Source organism: Dendropsophus ebraccatus, chromosome 12 (genome assembly GCF_027789765.1).
Source record: "Dendropsophus ebraccatus isolate aDenEbr1 chromosome 12, aDenEbr1.pat, whole genome shotgun sequence".
Taxonomy (NCBI): domain Eukaryota; kingdom Metazoa; phylum Chordata; class Amphibia; order Anura; family Hylidae; genus Dendropsophus; species Dendropsophus ebraccatus.
In genome coordinates, this window is record NC_091465.1 from 13,136,526 (window position 1) to 13,156,570 (window position 20,045).

General features: G+C 43.8%; 1 protein-coding gene across 1 annotated transcript in view; it reads right to left on the reverse strand.

Annotated features, from left to right (window-relative positions):
- Positions 1-6,366: 6,366 nt before the first annotated feature.
- The window catches only part of LOC138769302 (nicotinamide N-methyltransferase-like), a 30,075-nt gene continuing 16,396 nt past the window's right edge, over positions 6,367-20,045 (reverse strand). Inside the window, exon 3 of the mRNA XM_069947687.1 lies at positions 6,367-8,816. Within this exon, the coding sequence (XP_069803788.1) occupies positions 8,393-8,816 (424 nt within the window). The 3' untranslated portion in view covers positions 6,367-8,392. The remainder of the gene's footprint in view (positions 8,817-20,045) is intronic.

Sequence of the window (20,045 nt, forward strand, 5' to 3'; positions counted from 1 at the left end):
ATTTAAAGGAGAATTCTGGCCATAAAAAAACCTTTTATTAGGTGGCAGGGGAGAAAACAACCATCATTAATTTCTTACCTCTCCCTGGGCTCACATTGAGCCACCTGACTGACCTCGGGACCCCCACCAGAAGGCATTTTCCCCAGAGTGGTGATGACGTCATGACCCGGGGGGAAAAGCCCAATCTGGCTGATGGACAGCCCACTCAGCCAGTCAGTGACTGGAGCGCCGTACCACCCCAGTCACTAGCTGGCTGTCAATCAGCCGAGTTGTGACGTCGGCTAAGAAAAAGATCCTGAAGGTCGGCGGGAGTCCCGAAGCAGCGATCTCGCCTCCCCCGTCCCTGTTTTTTTCAAAAAGCACGGCAGCCCCGAACTTCTCTTTTGAGGCAAAGCTCATAAAATCCTGCAAGTAGTAAATATATTATTATTAAAAAAAAAAACATCTGATGTCTTGGGATTCTTTGTCAATAGGAATGAACAAAGTTTAATGAAGAGTCATCAACAAACAATAAATACAAACAATGAATTTTTTTATTAAACCTTTAACACCACACTCATCAATACAAAATTTTCTAAGTTGACAGCATCAGGAGCCTGGGCTTAGCTTCCAGAGAGTGCCCACAGCCTGTGAACATGGGGGAAAGTAGCTTTGATTACATCCTGGGGGAAGGTTAGTATTGACTTGGTTCCGAAAAGGTTGAATCTTCCTATCCCAGCTGTATTCCCATTCTGCCTGCCTGATGATGTTGGACTCTTCAGGTAATCTCTGTGGTTGACTGTGTGGAGTACGGGAAATAATCGGAAGCCAGCAAAATGACAGTGCACCTAGGACCGGAAGATCATACAGCCAGAACAGCAGGGAGCAAGGAAGATGGTAAGTATGGGAGCATTTATTGTTTTGGGTATGGGAAAGCAGTTGGGAAAGTGTTAAATATTTACTTAGAAAACCTCTATATGGAAAGCACCAAGTTCATTGTCAGTGTCAGACTGGGCTACTTGGGGTCCTTCAGGGGAAATTATCCTGGGGGCTCACCAATGAAGAACTGCTGAACACACGCTTATTATAATGATTTCCAACAAAACCATTGTCTGTTACTGTTCTATTTCCATGCCTCTCCCATCTGGATCGGTAACACATGATGTTGGGGGAGAACACGTTTTAGGATAAAGTGGGGGACTTTTTGTGTGCACAAAAAAATGGAGGCTTTTCTACACCTGAGATTAGAACAGGCACTCACCAGACTGCGTTTAATCCTCTTTATATCATCTTCTTAGCAAAAATTAAAAAAAAAAAAAACCTGCAGAGAGAGGGAGCATGGCATATGGGTCAAAGCGAGGTGATGAAGATGGAGTAAAGCAGCTTAAATGCAGTCTGGTGAGTTCCTGTTCCTTTCTTCTATTTTGAGTTGTTTATTGATTGTTTTTCATACAGAACAGTAGCTCTGCCATAGCGTCTTGCTAGAGAAGCTAGCTCAGAAGCAGTAGTGCCAGGTCTTAGCGATTTATTGGACTTGAAAGTCTGGAGATACCTTAAAGTGTATCTGTAATTTAAATTTCACTTTTCATGAATCAATGGGTATCAATAGTACAAGCAGTTTTAAGAAACTCTGTAATAGGTTTTATTAAGCAAAAGAGTTTCCTTCTGTACTCAGCTGTTTTTCTACCCTCTTCCCTCACTTAAGAAGAAGCAGGATTCAGGTGTCTGTTATGCTCTATGGAAAAGGGTGAAGGGGGTTGAGGGAGCACGGAGAGGAGAAAAGTCATCCCTGCAGAAAACATCATTCTGCAATCTTCTCTCATCAAGATCCCAAATAAGCACCAACCTTTCTGACCTGTGAATCCAGCATTTTATGTGCCCAGACAGTCTGCAAACTGCACCAGCTGGCTCTGTCCTCTTTCTTCTCACTCATCCCCCTTTAATCCTCCCTCCTCCATAGGTTATAATGAACTGCCTGATAATGAGCAGATAAGACGTTGGGGGGGTGGGGGAGTTTGGAAAACAGCCTTTGGGCCTAATGAAACCTACTACAGAGTTTCTTAAAATCGCTTGTACTATTGTCCTATTAGGGGGAAAAAAATCTAATGAAAGGGATACATATAGTTGGACCCCACTGTACAATAACACTCCCCTTCTGGAGTTCAGGTAGATGGGAGAGGGACGTTAAATGATGAGGGTTGGTCTAGTGTTTTGGATGGTATAGATGGGGTCTCTTTGAATGAGGATTAATAGTTTAGAATTCTACATAGACGTTATAGAGGGGTTTGAGTTCATGGAGAACTGGGCCGACTTCTCGGTCGGTTACAGGCTCTATGGTAGAGACGAGCTGCATCTCAATGGGGAGGGTGCAGCTGTACTGGGGGAGAAGATGGCTAAGAGGTTGCAGGAGTGTTTAAACTAGGGATCGGGGGGAGGGCAACTACAATATAGTAAGTGAAGACAGAGTAGATGGAGAGCTGGGCCTAGATTATGGAACTGGGGGTGGAGCGGCGGGAGGGGTTAGAACAGTCACTAGTGACAAGAGGAAAGGGAATATGGACAAACATATTAAATGTATGTATACTAATGCTCGAAGCCTCACTAATAAATCTGAGGAATTAGAACTCATAATGGTTTAAGAGAAATATGATATAGTGGGGATAAGCAAGACATGGCTGGATGAGAGTTATGACTGGGCTGTTAAAGGGGTATCGGCACGGAACAGGTATGTATAATGCACTACACTTCCGGGTACACGGGTGGGGGTGGTGGGACATGGGGAAGGGGGCCATTCACAGACATAACATACATTACAAACTTGTATAACTTTGTAATGTGTGTTATTCTGTGAATAATTTTTTACCGCCGCACTACCCCTTTAATATCCAGGGTTATAGTCTATTCAGAAATGACTTTAAAAATAAGAAAGGGGGAGGGGTCTGTCTATATGTTAAATCATGCCTTAAGCCCATTCTGCGGGAGGATATATGTGATGATAATGTGGAGTCTCTTTGGGTAGAAATAAGGGGAGGGACGAAGAATAATAAAATTCCTATAGGGGTGATTTATAAACCTCCAAGTATAGTGGAAGAATCTGAAAATCTTCTTATAAGACAAATAGATGCGGCAGCGAAGCAGGGTGACGTCATTATTATGGGGGACTTTAACTACCGAAATATAAACTGGAAAGCAGGAACCTGCAGCTCCAGGAAGGGAAGCGTGTTTTTGGAAATAGTAAAAGATAATTACCTTTCCCAACTAGTACAGGAACCAACAAGAGGGGGGGCACTCCTGGACCTAATCTTAACCAATAGGCCAGACAGAATATCAAAAATAGAGGTGGGGGGTCACCTAGGTAATAGTGACCATAACATAGTAAGTTTTCAATTATCCTTCAATAAAATGATTAGTAGAGGGGCTACAAAAACATTAAATTTCAGGAAGGCTAATTTCCAAAAACTAAGAGAGGACCTTGGGGACATAGACTGGGACACAGCCCTGAGATATAAGTGAGGACCCCGGGACATAGACACTGCCCTGAGATATAAGAGAGGACCCCGGGGACATAGACTGGGACACTGCCCTGAGATATAAGAGAGGACCCCGGGGACATAGACTGGGACAATGCCTTCAGAAATAAAAGTACACAAGAGAAATGGGACATATTTAAGAGCATCCTGGGTAAATCGTGTGAACGACACATACCATATGGGAATAAAAGTAGTAAAAATAAGAGAAATCCAATGTGGTTAACTTCAGCTGTAAGGGGTGCAATAAATGATAAGAAACAAGCATTCAGACAACTAAAACAAGAAGGTAGTGGGGAAGCATTGAGCAACTATAGACAGAAGAATAGAATGTGTAAAAAAACAAATAAAAGAAGCAAAAATAGCAACAGAAAGAAGGATAGCCATAGAAAGTAAAACGAATCCCAAAATGTTCTTCACCTATATAAACAACAAAAGACTTAAAACCGAAAATGTTGGTCCCCTCAAAAATAATCTGGGTGTAATGGTGGAGGGGGAAGAGGAAAGGGCCAATCTACTAAATACATTCTTCTCTACTGTATTCACAGAGGAGAATCCCATAACAGAGGATATGACTAGGGATAATATAAATCCTCCCATAAATCTCACCTGCCTAACACAACAAGAAGTCGGGAGACGCCTTAAAAACATTAAAATCCATAAGTCACCGGGCCCAGAAGGTATCCATACTAGAGTTTTGCAATCAAATACTGTGTTAGACAGACCGTTATTCCTAATAATGAAAGATTCTATTATGACAGGGATTGTTCCACAGGACTGGCGCACAGCTAATGTGGTACCAATATTCAAGAAGGGGTCAAGGAGTGATCCTGGAAACTACAGGCCCGTAAGTCTAACATCTATAGTAGGTAAAGTATTTGAGGGGTTTGTAAGAGATGCTATACTGGAGTATCTTAATGAAAATGATCTTATGACGCAGCACCAGCATGGATTTATGAGGGATCGGTCCTGTCAGACTAATCTGATCGGCTTCTATGAAGAGGTAAGTTATAGACTGGACCTGGGGGAGGCTGTGGATGTTGTGTATCTGGACTTTTCAAAGACATTTGATACTGTGCCGCATGAAAGGTTGGTCTACAAAATGAGGATGCTGGGACTGGGGGAAAACGTATGCAAATGGGTAAGTAACTAGCTGTGTGATAGAAAACAGAGGGTGGTCATTGATGGAACATATTCAGATTGGGTTTTAGTTACTAGTGGGGTACCTCAGGGGTCAGTGTTGGGTCCACTTCTATTTAATATTTTTATTAATTATCTTGTTGAGGGGCTACAGAGCAGAATCTCCATTTTTGCAGATGATACTAAACTGGGTAAAGTAATCAGCACAGAGGAGGATAATATCATATTACAGAGGGATTTGGAGAAGCTAGAGGCTTGGGCGGTGAAATGGCAAATGAAGTTTAATGTGGATAAATGTAAGGTTATGCACTTGGGCCGTAGAAATAATAAGTACAGTTATGTGCTAAATAATAAAGCACTGAGTAAAACTACTTCCGAAAAGGACCTGGGGGTATCGGTGGACAGTAAACTTATCTATAGTGATCAGTGCCAGGCAGTAGCTGCCAAGGCTAATAAAATAATGGGATGCATCAAAAGAGGTATAGATGCTAAAGATGAGAACATAGTTTAGCCTCTTTATAAATCACTAGTCAGACCACATATGGAATACTGTGTACAGTTTTGGGCACCGGTATATAAGAAGGACATAGGTGAACTGGAGTGGGTGGGCATAGGAGGGCAACAAAGGTCATTAAGGGAATGGGTGGGTTACAGTACCAGGACAGGTTATCAAGCTTCGGGTTATTTACGCTAGAAAAAAAGACGTCTTAGGGGCGATCTGATCACAATGTACAAATACAGTATATGAATGGACAGTACAGAGATCTTTGTAGTGATCTTTTTACTCCTAGGTCTGTAACCATGACAAGGGGGCATCCTCTACGTCTAGAGGAAAGAAGATTTCATCATCAGCATCGACGCGGGTTCTTTACTGTACGAGAGGTAAGACTGTGGAACTCTCTATATTCTTTTCTGTATGAGAAGTGAGACTGTGGAACTCTCTGCCACATGATGTTGTCATGGCTGATTCATTAAATAAGTTCAAGGGAGGCCTGGATGCTTTTCTTGAACAATATAATATTACAAGTTATGGGCATTAGATTTCCGGTGATACGTTGATCCAGGGATTGTTCTGGTTGCCATTAGAGTCGGGGGGGGGGAGTTTTCTCCCTGTGATAGGGCAATTGTCGTCTGCCTCATGGGGGGTTTTGCCTTTCCCTGGATTAACACAGTAGGATTTCCCTAGGTTGAACCTGATGGACACTTGTCTTCTTTGAACCTTATTTACTATGTTACTTTGTTATCATTCCCCTTTGGCACTGTATAAGATGAACACACATGAAAATGCCAAATGCCCTAGGTGTAATTAAGACAACCCAAATTTAATTAATTTAAATTCCAAAATTTTGAAAAAAGTTACTTCTGAGCTAGAAGCAAGGGTAAATTGTATGATTCCTCGTACTGCATTGATTTAGGTTCTGGTTGACACTTCAGACCTCAAGCACATAGAGCCTTACAATATTATCCAAGGGGTCACCAATAGCTAACACTGGAACTGAAGTACTGTATGCATCTAAAAAATTCTATGACCAGCAGTTCTGATAGAGGATAGATATTTGTCCATCATTTTTTACTCTGATTTTGCTTACTACTTCTGTGTCATTGCTGACATCTGGTACATCCCACTCAATATATGTATTGTGCATAAACCGAGATTTGTAAAACCTATAGGATAAATAAGTGATATATTCCCACCATAATAAAGGACACAAACAGTTAATTGAGACATGCTTGACTTTATTATATTATAGTATACTAATAAAGCAAATAGGGAACAGAACTTTGAAAATCCAAGTGATCTGAAGCTGATTGAGTTAGTTCAAGAAAAGGACCTATAAAGAGGTTCCCAATACCCCAATATTATACTACCTATAACTATTATGTTAAACAATATAGACTTTTATTAAAGGATCATCTAAATGTGCTTGTGTATGCCTTGTGTATACTTGTTTTAGCCAATGTGGCAGATTTTCAGCTATATTGATGGGTTTTCAGCTATATTGATTTCTATTTTAGAACTGAAATGATTTCCTAATGCTGCCTACTTTACCCACAAAGCCTCTGATTTTGTAAAGAGAGGGGGAGGGGGGGTAAACTGGAGTGACTAGTGACTAGTAATGGTGAGTGTGTGTATATAGGAAAAAACAACCTATCCAGGATCCTATATCTTTCTTCCTCTCCTCCCAACTTCTAAAACTAAACATGGATAGAACAGAATTTATCATCTTTCCTCAATCTCGCTCCACCCCCCCCCCCTCCATCTAATCTGTCAATCACAGTCATTGGCTGCACTCAGTCCCCTGTACCAAGTCCGCTGCCTTGGAGTCACCTTTGATTCTGCCCTTTCCTTCAAACCATACGTTCAGACCCTGACCACTTCCTACTGCCTTTAAATAAAAAAAATGTCTGAATCCGTTCCTTTCTCAACCCTGACAAAACTATTGGTACATGCCCTCAGTTTATCCCACTCAGACTACTGCAACATCCTCCTCTCTGGCCTTCTATCTGACACCCTCACTCTCCAGGGCCGACTCCAGGTTTTCTGCCACCTGAGGCAAAGTTGAAATGGTGCCCCCCAAAGCACCGCAAATTTTTCACTTCCACTCTCCGGAGGTCACCCGCCCTACCTCCGCTCACCACAGTGCAGGGCAGTCTGTTCCTGATTCGGGTGACGTCATGGACCAAGCAGGGACTGGCTACTGTATTTTTTGTCAAGTTGAACTTAACTAAAATAACAGCGGCCACCCCCTCTGGGAATCTGCCGCCTGAGGCTGAATACTCATGTTCACTCCTCTCCAGTCTATCCTCATCTCTGCTGCCCAACTAATCCACCTACCCTTGCGCTACGCTTCTGTCTTTCCCCTCTGTCAATCCCTTCGCTGGCTCCCCATTGCCCAACAAATGCATTATAAATTGTTAACCACGATATATAAGGTCCCCTCCATACCTCTGTGAAATTATATCCCGCTACTGTCCCTGCAGTGTGACCTTCATCTGTATCCGCTTAGGGACACCATGATGTACCAGGTACATCATGGATCCTTAGGGTTAATAATAATAATAATAATAGTAATCTGAAGTGCTTCTTTGAAATAAAAATTGGAAGATCTTTATGTCTGATATAGCATCTGGGATACATCATGCACAACTACTGACGACTGACTAATCCTTATCTTATCACGTACGAGACACACATGAAGCAAGTAAAAAAATTTCCTATTAATCATCTGAATGAGGGAAATCATAAAGAAAGCACGAGCATTGCATCCTGTTTTAAAGCTTTACTTATTAACTCTTAAAGGGGTTGGCCACTTTATAGTAAAATAGGTCAGTACAAAGTATTAGTAAGTGTAGTCAATGTATATACTGACAGCAGCTCCCTGTGTACGTCATAGAGCTAAAATCAGACTCCCCTTCACCAGGCTGGGGTGCCCTGCTCTGTTTTGTTTCAGTCCACAAAATGGCTGACATGGAGGAGCATGTGACCATGCCCTGTCCACTGTGTTCTCCATAGACATATACAGGCTCAGTGGTGGACACTGGGGGGCGGGGCCTGGTCACATGCTCCTCCATGTGCCCAGCCTGGAGGAGGGGAGTTTGATGTTAGCTCTATGAGGTACACAGGAAGCTGCTGTCAGTACATACAGTAGTGAGTACACTTACTAATAATGTACACTGAGCAATTTTACTATAAAGTGGCCAACCCCTTTAATATTCAGGCTTAGCTCGTAATTTTCTGCTCAGATCTACTTCTTCTTGCAAGCTACAGTAAATATCATGGCCGTATAGTCAATAAGGTCACTCTCAGCCGTTCTATCACTAACCACACATTCTTCAATCACAAATCCGCAATCAGTTAGAGCCTTCTTAAGGAAATCCTCATCATAGCTGAAAGTCCTAAACTTGTCGTTTCCCACAGTGTAATATGTTGTGCCTAAGCTGCCTAATAGTACGACGCGCCCCCCAACTCTTAGCAAATTTGAGATCTTCCTTAGAATTTTAACAAAATCCTCTTCATCTTTGCTGATACCACCCAGAAGCCAAGCACTGATGATAGCGTCGGCCGGCGGTAAGACTATCGGTGCTGTAATGTTTTCTTTCCCAAAGTTGACGTTCACCACATGTTTAATAGCTGCTTTCACTTTAAGTTCTTTGTTCTTAAAGTCCTCACTGAAAGAAATGGTAAAGAAAAAAACGGAAGCCATGAAGTCTTGGTGGTTAGCACTGGTCTGTTGAAATTTAGTACTTTGGGAAAAAGTCGTGAAGTAAATTCTGTAGTAAAGTTTAAGCTTATATTTTATCCTTTAATGGTATCTACTATTATAGCACCCAGGATTAAAGGGGTATTCCCATCTCAGCTAATATAGTTATACTTGCCTCCTCTGGATATTCCACTCTTTTGCTCCCATTGTTGACAGCTCATTGTCTAGGTTACCGACCACCACTGTGCTATAAGCAGAGCAGTGGTCTGGCTGATGTGCATATATAGATATAGGGGGCATTTATCAAGATTTGGATATAAGTACACATACATAAAACTCCATGCCCACACGTCTCTCAGTAAATTTTGTGAATTTGAGGCTGTTCTGAGCTGGTGTAGATTTTCGACATGACTTAGGGTACTATTACACGGAACGATAATCAGCCGAATCGGCCATATCTGGCCGATTATCATTCCGTGTAATAAACACAACGATCAGCCTATGATTGTTGTCATCTGCTGATGGTTGATATAGGTTCTGACCTATAATTGTCGGCCACTGACCGCACACCGCTACGTGTAATAGCAGTGCGCGGCTGACGATTTGCAAAATAAATACATTACCTATCCATGGTCCAGGGCTCCTCTTGCTCCTCTTCTCCCCGGGTCCCGCACGCTGCAGCTTCAGGGCGGCCTGTCTTAGCTGACAGGCCGCTATGCCAATCACAGGCCGGGACCGCCACTCTGAAGCTGCAGCGCGCAGGACCCGGGGAGAAGCTTAATGCAAGAGGACCCCTAGACCATGGATAGGTAATGTATGCCAGTTTAGCAATGGCTGCAAGGACATCGGTAACGAAACGATGTCCATGCAGCCCTTGTTAAATGATTATTGGGCCGTGTAACTGTTTCGTTTACTGTTATTATCGGGCCCCCAGCGGCCCATGTAATAGTACCCTTACACCTGGTAGCAGGCGTAAATGAGAAAACAGGCACAGGAGGCCGAGCCTCTTTCCTCCAGATTCACCATGATTTACAGCTGCTTGCAGACGTAAATTATGGCAGAAATCTACACCTGCTCAGGAACAGGTGTAGATTTCTGTGGCCGACGTGCGTCAGGCACAAGTCAGGCCGGTGTAGCAGGCCCACCCAGATTATACCCGGGTATAAAATGGCCTAGGCCGGAGTATACCCCAGAGTATAAAATAGCCTAGGCCAGAGTATACCCCAGAGTATAAAATAGCCTAGGCCAGAGTATACCCCGGGTGTAAAATAGCCTAGGCCAGAGTATATCTCTTCGGGCCATAATGTTATTACTTTATTGGTTTTCTCACCCCTGGCGCAGGCCACAGTATACCCCAGGGAATATATTTTCATACCCAGGGTTGTAAAATAGCCAAGGCCATACTATAAACCTAGGTATAGTCTGACCCAGGCCACAGTATACCCCTGGGGATAAACTTTATATTTGGGGTGTAAAACAGTCTGGGCCAGACTATATACCTCCAAGTTATCATGTCACTGGTTTTCTCACTTCTAGCCCAGGCCGCAGTATACCTCAGGGGATATATTCTATACTGGGGGGTGTAGAATAGCCTAGGCCAGAACCCCCCAAGTCATAATGTTATCACTCCACTGGTTTTCTCACTTTATGTCTAATTTGTTGAAAAGTGCCAAGATCCTTTTTTTTTAATCATACTCCAATACACAGCTGCTTCCTGTGTTGGGAAATACAGTACAGTGCTTACATTGAACTGGCAGTAGATGGCGCCGTCCCATCAGTGCATCATCTGCACAATTTTTTTGGAGCAGGAGGAGGTTTTTATGGGCTGTGCAAAATTTTACAGTTGTAGCGCAAAAAATCATCATTAGACGAAAGAGCCTTGATAAATCTTGCACAATTTATTGCTAAATTTATGCCTAAGGCAGGGATCACACTTTTTTTCAGTCCATTTTTTTTTCATCCTCTATCGCAAACAAATAAAACAGATTCAAATAAAAATGGATCAAAACGCATCTTCTTTTTAGTGTATACAAAACATGGTTGACCACGCTTTTGTGTACGTAAAAAAACGGATGCGTTTTGATCTGTTTTTTTATAATGGATGTCAATGGAAAAACGGATCACACAAATGCATCCTTTTTTTTCCATCCATTTTCCTTTTTTTTTTTTTTTTGCATAAAGCGACTACCCCAGCTACCCCCAGTCTCTCTCAGTCACCCCCCAGTCTGCCGCAAACTCACCCAGCCTGCCCCAACCACCCCCCAGTCTGCCCCAGCTACCCCGGTCTCTCCCAGTCACCCCCTAGTCTGCTCCAATCTCCCCCAGCTACCCCAGCCACCCCCCAGTCTGCCCCAGCCACCCCCCAGTCTGCCCCAGCTACCCCCCAGTCTGCCCAAGCTACCTCCAGTCTCTCTCAGTCGGCCCCAGCCAACCCCCAGTCTGCTCCAGCTGCCCCAAGTCTCTTCCAGTCTGCCCCAATCTCCCCCAGCTACCCCCAGTCTGCCCCAGCCACCCCCCAGTCTGCACCAGCCACCCCCAGTCTGCCCCAGGCACCCCCAGTCTGCCCCAGTCTGCCCCAGCTACCCCCAGTCTGCCCCAGCTACCCCCAGTCTGCCCCAGTCACCCCCAGTCTGCCCCAATCTCCCCCAGCTACCCCCAGTCTGCCCCAGCCACCCACCAGTCTGCACCAGCCACCCCCAGTCTTCCCCAGCCACCCCCCAGTCTACCCCAGTTACCCCCTAGTCTACCCAAACTACCCCCAGTCTCTCCCAGTCTGCCCAAGCTACCCCTAGTCTGCCCCAGCTACCCCCAGTCTTTCCCAGTCTGCTTAAGTTTCCCCTAGTCTGCCCTAGTCACCCTCAGTCTTCTCCAGTCACCCCGAATCACCCTCAGTCTGCTCCAGTCACCCTCATTCACCCTCAGTCTGCTCCAGTCACCCCCAGTCTGCTCCAGTCACCCCCAGTTACCCTCAGTCTGCTCCAGTCATTCCCAGTCACCCTCAGTTACCCCCAGTTACCCTCAGTCTGCTCCAGTCACCCTCAGTTATCCCCAGTCTGCTCCAGTCACCCCCAGTCACCCTCAGTCTGCTCCAGTCACCCTCAGTTACCCTAAGTCTCTAGTCACTCGCAGTTACTCTGTTTGCTCCAGTCTTCCTCAGTCTGCTCCAGTCACCCTCAGTCTGCTCCAGTCACCCTCAGTTATCCCCAGTCTGCTCCAGTCACCCCCAGTCACCCTCAGTCTTCTCCAGTCACCCTCAGTTACCCTAAGTCTCTAGTCACTCTCAGTTACTCTGTTTGCTCCAGTCTTCCTCAGTATGCTCCAGTCACCTCCAGTCTGCTCCATTTACTCCCAGCCTCCCCCAGTCTGCTCCAGTCACCCCCAGTCTGCTCCAGTCTCCCCCAGTCATCCTCAGTCTTCTCCAGTCTCCCTCAGTCTGCTCCAGTCACCCTCAGTCTGCTTCAGTCACCCCCAGTCTGCCCCAGTTATCCCCAGTCTGCTCCAGTCACCCCCAGTCTGCTCCATTTACTCCCAGTCACCCCCAGTCTGCTCCAGTCACCCTCAGTCTGCTCCAGTCACCCTCAGTCTGCTCCAGTCACCCCCAGTCTGCTCCAGTCACCCTCAGTCTGATCTAGTCACCCTCAGTCTGCTCCAGTCACCCCCAGTCTGCTCCAGTCTCCCCCAGTCACCCTCAGTCTTCTCCAGTCTCCCTCAGTCTGCTCGAGTCACCCTCAGTCTGCTTCAGTCACCCCCAGTCTGCCCCAGTTATCCCCAGTCTGCTTCAGTCACCCCCAGTCTGCCCCAGTTATCCCCAGTCTGCTCCAGTCACCCCCAGTCTGCTCCATTTACTCCCAGTCACCCCCAGTCTGCTCCAGTCATCCCCAGTCTGCTCCAGTCACCCCCAGTCTGCTCTAGTCACCCTCAGTCTGCTTCAGTCACCCCCAGTCTCCCCCAGCTACCAAGTTTTCAAGGTTTTGTGGGGCCACATGCAGTTGTTTGCTATGGGGCCCCATGACTCCTAGCTACACCCCTGCCCCTCATCTGTTCCTGTACTACTATACCCCTCATGTGTTCCTGTACTACTACTACTACACCCCTCATCTATTCCTGTACTACTACTACACCTTTCATCTATTCCTGTACTACTACTACACCCCTCATCTATTCCTGTACTACTACTACACCTTTCATCTATTCCTGTACTACTACTACACCCCTCATCTATTCCTGTACTACTACTACACCTCTCATGCTTTTGTGTTGTTCTCTCTGTAAAGTTCTAACTGGAAAATTATGGGGGGAAAAAACCAAAACACTGGTGACAAGCCAAACCCTGTAAACCACACCCACAATAGGCCACACCCACTGAGACCACACTTACTATAAGCCACACCCCTTATTGCCAACACTAAAGTGTCCCTGGAAAAAAATTCAAATGCTGGCAACTATGCCATGTTATCCAGGAAGTGACATCACCATGTTATCCAGGAAGTGACATCACCATGTTATCCAGGAAGTGAAGCCTTGATGCAGTAGTAAGTGCAGGAAAAAAAAAGCACTTTATGGGCATTTCTCGTAATAAATGTATATTGGTGATTTGTATAACTTTTGTGAGGCAATACAATAGTTTTATAAACATTTTCGCCAGACTTTGCCTGTTACACCAGTTTCACTAAGAAGCATGCGCCTCTTAGTGCATCTGGCGGGGTAATTGGGGCCAGGGCCTACTTGTACACGATTCTTCATAAATGTCCCCCATAGTTTATATTTAGTGTGTATATATATATATATATATATATATATATATATAATTACCCTGACTAATATAACTATATTAGTTCAGATGAGAATATCTCTTTACGTGGATACTGGTAGACTGATAAACTGGTTTTGTTAATCTCTAGCTATTTTTCTTGATCTTGAAGAGGATCAAGCATTGACTTCTTTTTGAGAAGAAGTCTAGTTTGCATACTTACTCCCACGGGCCGACAACTGCCCGATCATTTTAGTAAACAAGCGCCGATCTGCTAGATCGATGGTCGTTTACTGGACCTATTAGACGGCCCGATGATCGGGCAGTAAGGGCTACACAGACATCATTAGCGATGTCCATGAAGCCCTTGCCCAAACACCTCTCCCCACTCCCGGTCTTCTCTCCCATGCTCCACAGCTTCCCGATCCTGGCGGCAGCAGTGACTGAGCGGCCTGTCAGGTAACCGGTCGCTCAGACTCTGGAGCTGCCCGGACCAGGGAGCTGCGGAAAACAGGAGAGAAGACCGGGAGTGGGGAGAGGTAAGTTATCAGGTGTTTGGGCAATAGCCAGCCATCGTCCGCGCATCCCTCTTACAAGCAACGATGCACGGTCGGCGTTTGACAATTTTAGGTTGATGATCATTGTCTCTATTACATAGAACGATATTCGGTCGAATCAGCCGATTATTTCTCAGTATAATAGGGCCCTTAATGTTGCGATCCCGACTGATCAGGAGACGGAGTGGAATGTGGTAGAGCATTTAGCTCCTTGTTTGCAGCGATCTCTACCCAGTGGCTCCAATATAAGTCTATGGGGCTGCTGGATGGAGTTCACTGACAGCCGTATCACATGCTTCTCCCCGCCCAATCGTCAGAGCATTCTGATTGATCAAAACTCTTTTTAAAAGGTTTTTTTAGTGACAGATTTAGAGATGAGCAAATTTACAGTAATAACAAAGCATAGCGCTCACTGCCGCTCCTCTCTGGTGCTGGGAAAGGCTGGATCCAGTGCTGGTTAAAGTTTTCCAGGACTAGATCCAGTCTTCCGGTACTTATCAGCTGCTGTATGTCTTTCAGTTAATGGTGTATTCTTTCCAGTCTAGAGAGAAGGAGAGGTTTTTTTTATGGGGATTTGCTACTGCTCTGGACAGAGGTGCTAGCAGAGAGCACTGTGTCAGACAGGAAAGGAACATACTACTTCCTGCAGGACATACAGTAGCTGATAAGTACTGGAAAACGTGATATTTTTTTAATAGAAGTAATTTACAAATCTCTGGTTCTTGCTAGGGCCAGTTGATCTGATTGTTTTGTTTTATTTTTGTGAACTACCCCTTTAAAACCTCTTAGGGACATATGACGTACCCGTACGTCATATGTCTGGAAGAGGTGTTCAGAGCGGGGTCGAGCGGCGATCCCGCTCTGAACCGCCGCGGTCCCGGGTGCCGCGTGTAGCCCGGGACTATGGCTATTAGCGGGCATGGTCCGATTGCAATGCCCTCTAATCAGGTAATCGGAGGCAGCTGTCAAAGTTGATTACCGTATGCAGCCGTTCCCTGGTGTCTAGTGGCGGAGATCACTCCTCCGGGATGTTGTCCCGGAGGAGCGATCTCCGTGTCTATTACCTGCCGGGGTCTTCGCCAAAGTGGCGCTGACCACGGCTCGGCACTTGGTTGTTTTCGGCTGCAGCAGCCGAAAGCAATCAAGTGCCGATCTCATCGATCTATGCTGTATAACTATATACAGCATAGATCAATGGGAGATCAGAGTGCATATACTAGAAGTCCCCCAGGGGGAATAACCCTAACCCCAGGAGGGCTTCTAGTAAAAGTGTTGTTATTAATAAAAAGCCCCCTCCTCTAATAAAAGTTTCAATCACCCCTCTTTCCCCATGTTATAAATAAAAATAAATGAATAAATAAACACGTTTGCTATCGCCGCGTGCGCAATCGCCCAAACTATTAATTAATCACATTCCTGATCCCGCACGGTAAGCGCAAAAAAATTGCAAAAGTGCAAAATTGCGCATTTTTGGTCGCATCAAATCCAGAAAAAAATTTACAAAAAGCGATCAAAAAGTCGTATATGCGCAATCAAGGTACCGATAGAAAGAACACATCCATCATGGCGCCAAAAATTACACCTGACACAGCCCCATAGACCAAAGGATAAAAGCGCTATAAGCCTGGGAATGGAGCGCTTTTAAGGAACGTATATTTGTTAACAATGGTTTGAATTTTTTACAAGCCGTTATTACTGTAAATTCACTCATTTCAAGACAATTCCCATTTAAAACTACATTCTTCCACTGATGTGTGAAGTTTGAATGTTTAAAAGAACATAAGTGCAAAATAAGCTAGATAGATAGATAGATAGATAGATAGATAGATAGATAGATAGATATAGATAGATAGGAGATAGATAGATAGATAGATAGATAGATAGATAGATAGATAGATAGATAGGAGAGAGATAGATAGGAGATAGATAGGAGATAGATAGATAGATAGATAGATAGATAGATAGATAGATAGAAACTGATAGATAGATAGATAGATAGATAGATATAAATTCAAAAATACCGCAGCACGCCTCAATTGCAATTGAAAAAAGTGGTTTTATTCACCCATGTAAGAAAATGCAACGTTTCAGCTCAAGCGATATGAGCCTTTCTCAAGCAGTGAACACACACCCCTCTGTGGGGGGATTTTATACACAGCAAGCCAGTAAACAATTAGTGATAATAAAGTGCAAAAATAGTGCAAAATTATACATATCGTGTATATAAGCGCATCCTGCGTTAGTATATCATTGTCATCTATTATATCTCAAATTACAAACTCAGTGTATAACAAATGTGAGTTTAAAAATGGAATAAAGAAACATTTGAGTCAATTAAGTAATCAACAACCAACTGTGAGTAGACAGCGGCGGCCAACACAGCGATCCAAACCCTCTGCTGTGAGCAAGCTTGTTTACAGAAAAATAGAAAAAAACTCAACAGATAAACTGACCGTCTGGAGAACGCTCCATGTGTATGTCCCTTATAAGATGAAGCGCACAGCCATCTTCAAACGCAACTGCGTGCGTGTCAGTATGTTGTACGCATGCGCTAATCCTGCGCTAGGAGCCAATAGAGAGAGAGGGGAGTGTATACAACATCACATGACTATGACGTGTTAAGAACGTAATCTAGTGTATAAGGCATAATGATGAATATACTGTGTATTCAATAAAGAAAATCAGGAGCGTAAAGTAGGTAATGCAGGGCACCAACATGATTCAGTTTACAAGCACACCAATTACCACTGGACTCGCAGTCGCCGGACAACAACTATCCAGACAACTGCCGGTGTCCGGTATCACCTCTCAGCGCAGGGGAAATCTGCTCCGAGTAGTGCTCCAGATAACCCAGTGGGGGCTCACACCATACATACATACATGATAAAAAGATTTTTTTGCAACAGAAGGGCACAGCTATGGGGTCCAACATGGCACCGGCATATGCCAATCTGTACGTGGAGCACCTTGAGGAGGCGTCGGTCTATGTGTCCCACCATGCCCGTTCCTTACGTGGCTGGTGGAGATACATAGACGACGTGTTCCTCATTTGGGATGGCTCTGAGGAAGATCTGATTCAGTTTTGGCAGTTCCTAAACCAGTTGGACCCTGACATTCAATTTACTTTGACACATTCCAGGAATGAGGTCACATTCCTGGATACAGTAGTATAAATTAAAAACAACAAACTGTACACAAGATTACATGTGAAGCCTACAGATAGGAACACCCTGTTGAGGTTTGACTCTAATCACCCCCCTCCAATGAAACGTAGTCTCCCCAAGAGCCAGTTTTTAAGGGCAAAACGGATAGTGGCTGAACCACAACATCTGGACACGGCACTGGATAACATGAGTAAGAATTTTCTTAAAAGAGGCTACCCACAGAGAATAGTGGAGGAACAGAAGGACATGGTCCAGACACTAGATAGGGACACATTGTTGACCTCAACTACTATTAAACAGAAATTTAATAGAGTTCCTTTTGTTACAACGTACAATTCTCTGTGCCCATTGATTGCCAATATCCTTAACAGGCATTGGAGTGTTTTGAGTAGGAGTTTTCCTGACATTGAAGAATTCAGAAATCGCCCCTTGATGTCCTATCGGAGGACTAATAATTTACGCGACCAATTGGTCAAAACAGATGTACATGATCTTAGGGAGACACGACATACTTTCCTGGGTCCTAAAAAAATAGGTTGTTTCCCCTGCCTAGGGTGTGTGACTTGTGGATATATGCAGAAAGGGCAAGTATTTACACATCCGCATACAGGCAAGGTTTATCCAATAAAGCGCTTCCTGACATGTAGTTCTGACCATGTTGTTTACATATTGTGGTGCCCTTGTAAACTCCTTTATGTAGGAGAAACCACTTATGACATTCGTACACGTCTCAACCAACATCGGTACACGATTAGAAAAAAACGTCTTGACTTACCGGTATCCAAACATTTTACTGAGGTGGGGCATGTGGAAAAGGATCTTCGTTTTATGCTGATAGATCACGTGCCCCCTTTGACCATGGGAGGAGATTGTCCATCCTAAAAAAACGGGAGTTGGAGTGGATTTTCAAGTTACACACCTTGAGACCCTCGGGTTTAAATGTAGATTTTAAGTTACTTCCAAGATACAGCAATTAATTAACCTTCATCATGTTTAACTAACCAGTTCTGATTATGTGTATGCAGTATTTGCCAGAAACCCTACTGACCTACCATGGTGCGTCCGAGATACTTACCTTGAAGTGTGGTGTCATGAACACACACATTGTTTTGATATTATTGTAATTTTAGTTATTGTTCTTGAATAATATTCTAACATTTCTTTTCTCTGTCTCTTTTTTTACTTAGATTGGAGTATCAAGCACTTCTAGTGTGAGTTGACATCCGACAGCTGACAGCGTGAATCCCTCAAGAATTCTTTTTTCTTTTTGTATTTTATTATCGTTCTGGATTAACTGACCGTCTATAAGTTATTAACAGGGGGAGTGTATACTATTGACATGTACGTGTTTGTATCTTCAACCTTTTTTCTTAACACACTTAAAGGATGCGGTCATAGGGTAGCAGGGAAGTATGTATGGTGTGAGCCCCCACTGGGTTATCTGGAGCACTACTCGGAGCAGATTTCCCCTGCGCTGAGAGGTGATACCGGACACCGGCAGTTGTCTGGATAGTTGTTGTCCGGCGACTGCGAGTCTAGTGGTAATTGGTGTGCTTGTAAACTGAATCATGTTGGTGCCCTGCATTACCTACTTTACGCTCCTGATTTTCTTTATTGAATACACAGTATATTCATCATTATGCCTTATACACTAGATTACGTTCTTAACACGTCATAGTCATGTGATGTTGTATACACTCCCCTCTCTCTCTATTGGCTCCTAGCGCAGGATTAGCGCATGCGTACAACATACTGACACGCACGCAGTTGCGTTTGAAGATGGCTGTGCGCTTCATCTTATAAGGGACATACACATGGAGCGTTCTCCAGACGGTCAGTTTATCTGTTGAGTTTTTTTCTATTTTTCTGTAAACAAGCTTGCTCACAGCAGAGGGTTTGGATCGCTGTGTTGGCCGCCGCTGTGTACTCACAGTTGGTTGTTGATTACTTAATTGACTCAAATGTTTCTTTATTCCATTTTTAAACTCACATTTGTTATACACTGAGTTTGTAATTTGAGATATAATAGATGACAATGATATACTAACGCAGGATGCGCTTATATACACGATATGTATAATTTTGCACTATTTTTGCACTTTATTATCACTAATTGTTTACTGGCTTGCTGTGTATAAAATCCCCCCACAGAGGGGTGTGTGTTCACTGCTTGAGAAAGGCTCATATCGCTTGAGCTGAAACGTTGCATTTTCTTACATGGGTGAATAAAACCACTTTTTTCAATTGCAATTGAGGCGTGCTGCGGTATTTGTGAATTTATATTGCATACACCCTGGACCCGGGTGTTTACCGCTGGCACCCCTATACTATATACCTGAAGTGCTGCTTTTTTTCTTTATTTATTGTAGATAGAAAGATAGATAGATAGATAGATAGATAGATAGATAGATAGATAGATAGGAGATAGATAGATAGATAGATAGATAGATAGATAGATAGATAGATAGATAGATAGGAGATAGATAGATAGATAGATAGATAGGAGATAGATAGATAGATAGATAGATAGATAGATAGATAGATAGATAGAAGATAGATAGATGGGAGATAGGAGATAGATAGATAGATAGATAGGAGATAGATAGGAGATAGATAGATAGATAGATAGATAGATAGATAGATAGATAGATAGATAGGAGATAGATAGATAGATAGGAGATAGATAGGAGATAGATAGATAGATAGATAGATAGATAGATAGATAG